The sequence below is a fragment of the Hyaena hyaena genome, unplaced genomic scaffold, assembly GCF_003009895.1.
Source record: "Hyaena hyaena isolate Hyena2069 unplaced genomic scaffold, ASM300989v1 scaffold_118, whole genome shotgun sequence".
In the NCBI taxonomy this organism is placed as follows: Eukaryota; Metazoa; Chordata; class Mammalia; order Carnivora; family Hyaenidae; genus Hyaena; species Hyaena hyaena.
This window is the reverse complement of record NW_024080751.1, coordinates 1,159,811-1,169,800: the sequence shown is the minus strand read 5'-3', so window position 1 is coordinate 1,169,800 and position 9,990 is coordinate 1,159,811. Positions and strand designations below refer to the sequence as shown.

The following is a 9,990-nucleotide window of genomic DNA, read 5'->3' as shown; positions in this document are numbered from 1 at the left end:
ACATGACCAGCGGCCCAGGAGCAGCCTCCGTGGCGCTCTGTGACTGTCCCAGCACGGTCCTGCGGCGTGGGCGTGAGGCCGGAATAGTGCCAGGGCCCTGGAGACCCAAGGGGGGGCGGCGAGGGTCGGAAACACCGCATGACACTTGCTTTCGATGGCCGGCGAGCACCTTCACTTGAAAAGTACAGGAGTTGGGGCCACACGGGGCAGGGGCAGTGCTGGGGTGAGGGCGGGGGTCTGCTACCGGCCTCTGGAGGTCAGGGGTCTGCTCCTTGTCCCCTGGGGCTGAGCCATGTCTAGCCAAGAAGCTGAGAATAAACCTGGAACGTCGTGCCTGCGGCGCAGCCCCTTCCCTGCACCTCTGCCCGCACTCTCCGCTGCCCTTAGCGGTGATGCCGGTCCTGGGGAGGGAGGATCCTACAAACTGGTCCCCAGGCTCCCTCGGGGCTGTGGGAAGAGGAGGAGGGGCCGACGGTCCGTCCTTGAAGGGGGGAGAAAGAAATGAGTGTCCTCCCCCAGGACTCCCACTCTCAGGGAAGGTGAGGACACAGGGTCAAAGCCAGGTCCCCAGCGGGTATAGCAGACGTCTTACACGGGGTTCCTGGGCCTCAGTGTCCACGCCCACAGGGGGATAATAATCACCACTGGCAGAGATAACCAGGGCATTTCCTGGCGGCTTGGTCCCTGCAGTCACAGGTGAGGCCATCGGTTCTCGCTGCCATCCTTGGGGCCCCGCTCTGATGGCCAAGGGCTGGGAAGGCCACCTGCCCCCTCACAGGCAGTAAACAGGAGGCTCATCCCCCCCAGGAAATCAGAACAAGAGAACACAACGGAAAGCAGCCCAGTCTGACCCCACCCCCCGTCAAGGCCACTGGAGAACTTCGAGAGGGGCTGCTGGGTGGAACCCCTCGGTGGCCCTCACGTGAATACCGCAGGGGGCTGGGACCCCCCAGAGACTGACTCAGCAGAGCTAGCTGGTGTGGTGTGCATGCACGTGCACATGAGCACACGCAGCAGAACCCGCAGTTCTGACGAGTCCCCCCCCCCCCCACCATGTGATACCAGCCACTGGCGAGGCTGGGCGGCTGAGCTGAGCCTCCTCTCTGTGCTCCCGCCCAGCGCACAGGGACGAGAAGTGCTCACACGCACGGAGGACTTAGCCCTCAGGACAGGAGGTGGGGAGATCGACCGTTGTGTGCTCTCACCTGAACGTCCTCTGCACCCACAAAATCAGCGCCTGGGAAGCCAGGGCCTGGGGTCTGCCCCTGCCCATCCCAGCCCAAGTCGCTCACTCCCCCTACAAATCCTAAGGAGCTCCCAGCAGTGACAGAGCCTCCCTGTCTCAAATTCACACGGTTCACTCCAGCGACAAGACTCCAAGACAAATCAAGCTGTGACCCAGGACCCCGGTGGCTCTGTCAGCTGAGCATCCGGCTTCTGCTCAGGCCATGATCTCATGGCTCATGGGTTCGAGCCCTGCATCAGGCTCTGTGCTGACAGCTCAGCACCTGACAGCTCAGCTTCACATTCTGTGTCTCCCTCTCTCTCTGACCCTCCCCTGCTTACGTTTTCTTCCCCTCAAAAATAAAAAATAAACATTAAAAAAAAAAAAAAAAGCTGCAGGCCAGAAAGTAATTCAGGCAAAAGGAATGCAATCTTCAGATCCAATACAGAACATCCAGTTAAATGTGTACTTTAAATAGTACAGATAAGAATACTTTATTTGTACTTTAAAGGATAATTTTGAACGTAAGTATATCCCACACGATATTTGAGACATCCTTGTACTGCAAAATTACTCATTTTTATCTGAAATTCAAATTTAACTATCATTCTTTATTTCTTTATTTTTTATTTTAGAGAGAGAACACATGTGAGAGGCACAGAGAGAATCTTTTCTTAAGTTTACTTATTTATTTTTTTGGGGGGGAGAGCAGGAGAAGGGCATAGAGGGGGGAGAGAGAATCCTAAGCAGGCTCCTGACTGTCACTGCGGAGCCCGATGCAGGGCTCCGTCACAAACCGTGAGATCATGACCTGAGCCAAAATCAAGAGTCAGACACGCAACCAACTGAGCCCCCAGGTGCCCCTGTTTTTATATATGAAATCTGGCGACCCCACAGAGAAGGCAACACCACCCTGAGCAATCAGGAGTGACCAGCAGCTGAGCCTGGCATCTCAGGGCTCCCCTCCTCCCCTGGGCCAGGCTTAGTCCCGTGGGTGACGTGATGGGGACGGTAGCAGTACCAGGACAGGATGCCGTGATGATCCCTGGAGCTGACCGCAGAGCCATGCACAGTGAGCAGGACAAAAGCGTCCTTGGGGTCATCGCGGCGGTGATGCCCACTTGGGGAATCAGACTTTCTTTCCAAAAGCCCATGACTGGCCCTGTGGGCCAGGCGCCAAGGGAACAGGAAGTGTGTCCATGTGGTTCCCGCCTGCAGGGTTCTGAGACAGGAGCCCGGGTCTGAGTCCAAACAGTGGGTGGGAGACGCCCCCTAGAGGTGTGATGCGTGGGCTGCAAGCCACAGCTGGCACAGAACAGGACACCTCGGTCACCTTGGCTGGTGGCCCCTGGGGCCCTTGGGCACCTCACACCTCTGAGGTCCCTCCGCCCGGGAAGTGGGATGATGTTGCTGTCCTCTATGCCCAGATGTCAGGAGGAGGCCCGAGAGGCCCCAGGTAGAGCAGGTAGATATGAGCGAGTGGGGACTGTGCTTTCTGCATCAGCGTATTCCTCCAGCGCCTCAAGTGTGAGCTCCAGTGTGAGCATGAGAGGGGCCAGGGCCAGCCAAGCTGGGGTGGCATTCCACTTCTGTCCCAGAGACCCAGTCAGAGGGGAGGACAGTGCGCCCAAGGGAGGGTGGGCACACAAGGGTGTGTTTGACCGAAGCCTTCCAAGCCCCTTCCTCTGAACCCAGCTCTCCTGACTAAGAGCCAGGGGTCCCCTTGGGGGCAGAAGATAGGTATTCGTTTACGAGTGACAGTCCCTGCTTTCCAGACACCAGCTTCCCGGGCGAGAAACTCTACGTGGCAGAACCCAGCGCCGGCCTTGGGAATGGGTCACAGCAGCCAAATCCATGCAAGACTGATGTGTAAGCCGACGGCTTGTGTGTTCACTGACCGCGGAGAAGTCCTTTTCCGGGGCCTAGATGTTCCCACCTGGGGTCCGAGGCCCCTGCTGGGACTAAGACACTGGGAGGCCAGCTGTGTCTTCTAAGACATGGGACGTGGGCAACACGAGCGGCCGGGGCCGCGGGGGCCGTTCACCCCCGTGACCAAGAAAGTGAGTTGGTCAGTTGGCCATCGGGTCCACAAAAATGGTCACTGTGCACGTGCTCTGTGCTGGACCAGCCCCGGTCGCTGGATCTGACTGATAACCTGGCAGGGAAGGCCGACGGTGGAAAGTTGTCGTCAGTGGTTTGCAACGACACGGAGGCAGAGGGCAGCACAGGGCCGCCGCGGGGCAGGACGGCGGGGACGGGGCCCATAGTCAGGCTGCGAAGCCTCGCCACGGTGCCCTGGCCAAGGACTGAGTGAGGAAGTGACCTCCAGAAGCCACCACCCATGACCCACCTCCCCCCACCCCAGCCAGCCACGCCTGACCCGCGCTGGTCCCCCTGGACCCTCAACTTGCCTCCCCCTTGCCAGCCACCTTCTAGCACCCAAGGCCACACATGCCTCTCCCTCCACCCTTGGCCTGTTCCCCCATGTCCGAGGTTGCCACCCCAGGGGCCTCTCCCGACCCCCGGACAAGACGGCTACATCCCCCCGGGGCCACTGGGGACCGGTATCGCCGCAGCCCCCTTCACAGGCAGGGAGCTGAGCCCGGAGCTGGCCGGGCGGGCCCCGGGGGGTGGTGACCAGAGTCTGCACCGACCAAAGGGCAGCGCTCAGCAACGTGGCGTCAACAGTCACCTGCGAGGCCTGAGCGCGCGTCCGGGGCGGCCCAGGTCTGGGACTCGGAGCGGACGGCGGGCGGGGCACCCAGCCTTCATCAGTACCCCGAGGCACGCGCCGTTGTTGGTCCCGTTGCACCGAGGGGGAAAGTGAGGCCTAAAGACGCTTGGCGCCTCGCCCGGGAGGGGCCCCCAGAGTCGACACCTGGAGGGCGGGGAGGAGCGCTCTCCGCAGCAGGTCCGCGGCCCCGCCCCGCGGTGGGCGGGGCCTGGGAGGAGGCGGGGCGCGGCCCGCGGGGCGGGGCGGGGCGGAGACGGCGGCCCTGACTGGGCGGCCCGGCCTGGCCCCGCCCCCTCCGGGGTGGCCCCCACCGAGGCCCGCGGTCAAGGCCAGGTCCAGCCGGGGCGGTGGGAAGGCGCAGGGAGCCCACGCCGGCAGGCGCTGTCAGGGGCCCGCTCTTCTTCCCAGGCGCCTCAGACGGGGCCGTGCTGCTGGCAGCCCCGCCCCGCAGAGCGCACAGCTCCGAGGGGCCTCACCCCGAGCCGCGCCGCGGGCGCCGCAACCTCTCCCCCGAGCTTCCGCAGCCCGCTCGCGCCGACCGCGCTGCGCCGCGGGGCCGGGCCGCCAGGCGGAGCCCCGGGGTCCGACCGCCAGGGGGAGCCGCGGGGCCCCACCCTCCGCTGCGCCTGCGCCGGCGCCGCGCACGAGCCGGAGCCGGAGCCCGAGCCCGCCGCGCGCGCGCGCGCGCGCGCCCGCCCCGCAAGTGCGCCTGCGCGGAGGTCGTGGCCGCGCCCGCTCCCGCCGGGGGCTCGTCGCTGGGCGGCCGGGCCATGGGGGAGGCCGAGGTGGGCGGTGGCGGCGCGCCGGGCGACAAGGGGCCAGGGGAGGCGGCCACCAGTCCGGCTGAGGAGACGGTGGTGTGGAGCCCTGAGGTGGAGGTGTGTCTCTTCCACGCCATGCTGGGCCACAAGCCGGTCGGTGAGTGGAACGCCGCCGAGGCCGCGGACCCGCGTGGGGGCGGGGCGGGCCGGGCAACGGCTGGGGGCGCGGGGCGGGGCCTCCCAAGCCGCCCACCCACCTGCACCTCCTCCTTCCCCTGCTCCCGGCGACCCCTCCGCCCCCCCCACCCCCCCCCGCTGACGCTACCCCCTCCTGCATTCCTCCCCTGCGCCCCTCCGCCTTCCTGTACCTTCCCCTGTACCCTCCCTCTGGGCCCTCCTACACCCCTGTACCCTCCCTCTGGCCCCCGCTGCACCCTCCCTCTGGCCCCTCCTACACCCCTGTATCCTCCCTCTGGCCCCTGCTGCACCCCTGTGCCCTCCCTCTGGCCCCTGCTGCACCCTGTACCCTCCCTCTGGCCCCTGCTGCACCCCTGCACCCTCTCTCTGGCCCCTCCTGCCCCTCCTATATCCTCCCTCTGGCCCCTGCTGCGCCCCTCTTCCACCCTGCCCCCCCATAGCCTCCCTTTGCACCTCCTACACTGACCTTCCTGCTCCCATTCTTACTCCTCCTCTGCTGACCCCAGCCTCTACCTCCCCCACTGCGTCCCACCTCTCCCCTCCTCACAGGTGACTCTTTCCACCCACAGGTGTCAATCGGCACTTCCACATGATCTGTATCCGGGACAAGTTCAGCCAGAACATCGGCCGGCAGGTCCCATCCAAGGTCATCTGGGACCACCTGAGCACCATGTACGACATGCAGGCACTGGTAAGCTGGGTCCCACCCTCTCCAGTCCTCAGGCCAGGGCTCCCCTTCCCCCACACAGAGCCCCGGGCAGGCTAACTAGGAAACCAGGCCGGCCAGAGGACACGGTGGGCATTCCCCGCAGACCAGCAGCAGGCGTCAGGGCCCTGTGGCAGCAGGGGATAGTGGGTCAAGCAGCTGAGGAAGTAGTGCAGGCCCCTGCAGAGTTGGGGGGGTGGCAGTGGGAGCCACAGGCAAGCAGAGGGGTAGGAGGAACTTGTGCCAGGGCAGGGGTGAGGCTCTGTCCCTCCCTCCTCCCTCCCCCCTCCCCCCTCCCCCCCGGCTGACTTAGGGCCACACTGGCCTTCCCAGCTGGGGCCTTCCTTGTCCACATCTACCCTTGCCTCCTGCGGGTTTGGGCAGGTGGTTTGCAGCTCCTTGTTTTACTCAAGAAAGCAGATAAGGGCAACAGCTGCGCTCTGGGGACTGACTGACCGGCCTGCAGGATGCACTCAGCTCATCAAGGATTGGCTGTCATCCCGAAGGGGCCTCACCCCCACACCCGTTACCTTGTGGGGTCACCTGGTCCCCAGACTTCCCATCCCGTGACTCCAGGCCGGTAGAGGCTGGAAGCAAGACACAGACCCGAGGGTGGCAGGGTCCCTGTCCCACTGCAGCCAGGGACACAGACACAGCTGGCACCAGGCCCTCGCTGCACTTGGGAGCTGCAAGGCGCCGCTCAGAGGTTCTAGTCCAGGGCAAGCAGCCCCTCGCCCCTCTGCTGGAACTTCTGTCTGCCCTGTTGCTTGTGTGCGACCAGGCACGACCTCGAGGTCGTCACTCCTTAGCCCCCAGTGCCCCCACGGAGCTGATGCCAGAGTCCCCTGGGACCCTGGCAACGTGCGTCTGTGGCTTCCACCACAGGGGTTACCAGGAGCCGCGGGGTTTCCGAACCCCAGGAGCCCCGAGCACATCTGCGAGCTGAGCTGAGCTGTACCACGGCCTGCGAGGCCTGTGAGGCACAGAGAGGAGGCCTGCCCGCTGAGCCCCTCCCTGTGCAGAGGCCTGCCACCAGCTCACCGTCCCCCCCCCCCCGGTGGTCCTGTGCCTCCAGGGTCGCTGTCCCTCCTAGCACACGGGGCCCGTGTGACAAGTGGGACTCTGAGAAGCAGTGTCCCTGACACCGCTGTGTTGTCTTACCTGGCTTCTAAGGCAGTAGCTTCCCTGTCCCGCACCCTCCATGTCTGCGAGCTCCACTGTCATTGTCCCCTGAACATACTCTTGTGGGGAGGGAGCCGAGCCAGGTGGGCAGGACAGATCAGCAGGAGGGCTGTGGCCTGCTTTTGCCCGAGGGGGGGGGATGGTGCAGCCTCAGCTCAGATGACGACCCCTGGTGGCTGGAGCCGGAGCCATGCCTTCTGCAGGCCTGTTAGAGATGCCCAGCCCCGGGCAGACTGCGGCAGAGACAGGGAGCTGTCCTCACCCCCTGGGTGCCGTCGCCCCAGCTCTCCGAGACCGCTCCGTGCCCTGCTCTGGTGCCCCTCAGTCGGTTCTTACGGGTTTTTGGTGACTTGCTAAAATGACATTTTTTTCTTTGTTTCTTTAAACAAATCGCCCTGTCTGCCATCAGCACGAATCTGAGATTCTTCCATTTCCAAATCCAGAGAGGAACTTTGTCCTTCCGGAAGAAATCATTCACGAAGTCAGAGAAGGTGAGGCTCAGGCGGGGCGTGGGCCCAGGGCGGGGGAGGAGTGAGGGCTGCTGGCCGGTGCTCCGCGGGCCAGGTGGACGGAGGGGAGGGTGGGGGGGTGTTGAGGGGGTGTCTGGTGGGCCTTGGGGCCTGGCGGGAACTTGTTCAAGAACAATGGGCTCTCTTTAAAAGCGGCCTGGCGGCAGCTGAGAACCACACACACAGCCGTCGCCGGCCTGAGCCATCCGCAGCGCTGGGCGGGGCCGCGTCTCCCACCGTTGTGGTAAACGTCAGCTGTCGCCCCACAGGAAAAGTGGTCATTGAAGAGGAAATGAAGGAAGAAATGAAGGAAGATGTGGATCCCCACAACGGGGCAGACGATGGTGAGTGGGGAGCACCCCCGACCCTGCCCTGGGCCCCAGGAGCGGCCCCGCCTGCGTGTCAGGCCCCCTTGGGCCACAGCCGCCCTGGCAGGTCTTTCACCTGCTTGGGCAGGAGCCCGGGGCAAGGCTGGCGTCGTGCGTGGCCCACACTGCGAGCGGGCCCCACGGCGGCCTGGGGCTCTGGCACCGGGCAGGGGACGGACGCTGTGGGGTGCGGGGCGTGCAGGGCAAGGGGGCCGGCCAGCAGGGGACAGGCTCCGCGAGGCAGGGACGGGGGACGGGCGGGTCCTCAGGAGGACTCAGCTGTCTGCAGGCCCCACGGCAGCCCCGGCTGAGGGTATCGTATGTGTAGGTGCAGCTTTTCATAACTGAGCAGGAAGATGAAATAAAATTCTGGGTATTCTGTTTTCAGCCAAATGATTTTGTCTCCCAGTTTTTTCGTCTTCAGGAAGCTTGGGGAAAGCAACGGAAAAGTCCAGCAAAGACAAGAACCCCTCAGACTTGGGGTCCAAGGAAGGGGCGGACAAGCGGAAGCGCAGCCGGGTCACCGACAAGGTCCTGACGGCCAACAGCAACCCCTCCAGCCCCAGTGCTGCCAAGCGGCGCCGGACGTAGACGTGGCTCAGCCTGGGGTGGGGGGTGGGGGGTGGGGGCGGCGGCGGCGGCGGCGGCGGCCACTGGCCAGATGCTACCCGCCCCCCGCCCGCCACCCTGCCTCAGGCACCTGCGGCCCCCACAGGGCCGACCGCCACCACCTCCGGAGGCCCCCAGGGACCAGGGCCGCAGCTCAGGTGCGGAGAGCTGGGAGCCAGGCGTCCTTTCTGCGCCCCCGCGCCGTCGGGCCAGCTCCGTCTGCGCCGGTGTGCGGGCCGCGCTGCGGTCCAGGCTCCGCGGAGCCGGGCGAGGGGCACGGACGAGGCCTGCACTGGCGGGCAGGAAGCCCGTCTCGCTGTGCCCTTGAGGAGCGCGCTGCCCGTTTGTCCGTCTGTCCATCTGTTGGCCGCTCTTCCCGAGCTGGCTGCCACGTCGGGAGAGAAGAACTCAGGCCACCGTGTGGCAGACCGGCCCCCCGCCTGAGAAACGGAACTGGACGTCGGGCCTCATTCGCTTGTGCTGTAACGATGTATAGAACCGGGCGGTGGTTCACTATTTAATTTTTAAGAAGCCTATTTTACTAGTGTTTTATATGCAAACCACACTGCAGAAGCGAAACTTGCGTTGTATTTTTCCTGAGATGTTTTGTGTTAAGGTCACAACTACTGAGACACTTTTCGCTCAGTTTTTATATGCCAGAAACAGGATTTGTAGCGGCTATTTTTGTATCATCAGGTAACTTGCAAACAGACCAAATGAGTGAGTGGAGGGAAGGGGCCCGGGGCCCAGGGTTGCCTGAAATTCTGTCGTTTGAGTGCGGAATATTAAAGCACAGAGCAGCAGCCTGGAGTCTTGTGGTTTCGACGCCAATATGAGGGCCCTTTTCTTACATAGAAAGTGTTGATTTTTCCAAGGTCTATAACCGCAGCCTACGCTCCACAGGCTCAGCAGCATTCCTTCGATACAATGTATTGACGACCAGAAATCAGCCAAGCGGAAACTTTGTTGAGTGTGACAAGTCCTCCAAATATAAAATGCCGGGACAGCGGACAAGCGGGGCCTGTGGCTGGCTGAGCACGGACGGCTGCGAGCTCGTCCTCCGGCCGCGCGGGACTCGGGGCCCAGTCTCTTCTCGGCGGAGGAGGGTCCCACCTCCGCGCCACAGGTCCTTCATCTGGACAAGTCCCCGGGAAGCTGGATATCCCCCCTCCATCTCGGAGCAGGACAGGGGGGCGCGGGGCCCACCAGGCGAGGGCGGGAACCTGGTGCCCCATGCGGCCGCCCGGCGGGGACTGGATGCTGGCCTGTGCCATGTCGCTGCCAGCCCTCCTTCAGTGCCCGCTCTGCACCGGCTTCTGTCGCTGGGACCCTGCTGCCTGAGACAGCACGGGTTTGCCTAGTTCCTGGAGAGTCAGAGCCGGCAGAGGCGTGGGGCAAACGTCCACAAAGATGGGGGTCTTTCCCCTTCTGATGTAGACCCCGATCTGGAGCAGTATCTTCAGGGACCTCAGAACATGCTGGAAAAGTCTAGTCAAGAAATCAAACCTGTCTCATGATGACTGAACATTTGCTGCCCTCCCAGGAGGCATGGGGGGAGGGGCGTGGGGGTCCAGCCTAGCAAGGTAGATGGCCCCCACCCCAGGGGCCCGTTTGGGGCCACACCCCATGCCTTGTGCCTGTGGGGGCCGCAGCCCCGAGCAGGGGTGAGGCTCACGGGATCTCAGCCTCCCTGCACTG

General features: G+C 63.8%; 1 protein-coding gene across 1 annotated transcript; it reads left to right on the top strand.

Annotated features, from left to right (window-relative positions):
- The first annotated feature begins 4,306 nt into the window (after positions 1-4,306).
- On the top strand, positions 4,307-9,095 carry LOC120234911 (MRG domain binding protein). The gene is made up of 5 exons (XM_039236926.1): positions 4,307-4,877; positions 5,488-5,609; positions 7,216-7,297; positions 7,585-7,659; positions 8,093-9,095. The coding sequence occupies exons 1-5, from the start codon at positions 4,730-4,732 to the stop codon at positions 8,272-8,274; spliced, it is 609 nt and encodes a 202-aa protein (XP_039092857.1). The 5' UTR covers positions 4,307-4,729; the 3' UTR covers positions 8,275-9,095.
- The last annotated feature ends 895 nt before the right edge of the window (positions 9,096-9,990 follow it).

Excerpts from the sequence above, each read along its gene's own strand:
- LOC120234911 (XM_039236926.1), top strand. The coding sequence starts at position 4,730 with ATGGGGGAGGCCGAGGTGGGCGGTGGCGGCGCGCCGGGCGACAAGGGG. Across the intron at positions 5,610-7,215 it reads TGTACGACATGCAGGCACTG|CACGAATCTGAGATTCTTCC; the intron begins GTAAGCTGGGTC and ends GTCTGCCATCAG. Across the intron at positions 7,298-7,584 it reads CATTCACGAAGTCAGAGAAG|GAAAAGTGGTCATTGAAGAG; the intron begins GTGAGGCTCAGG and ends GTCGCCCCACAG.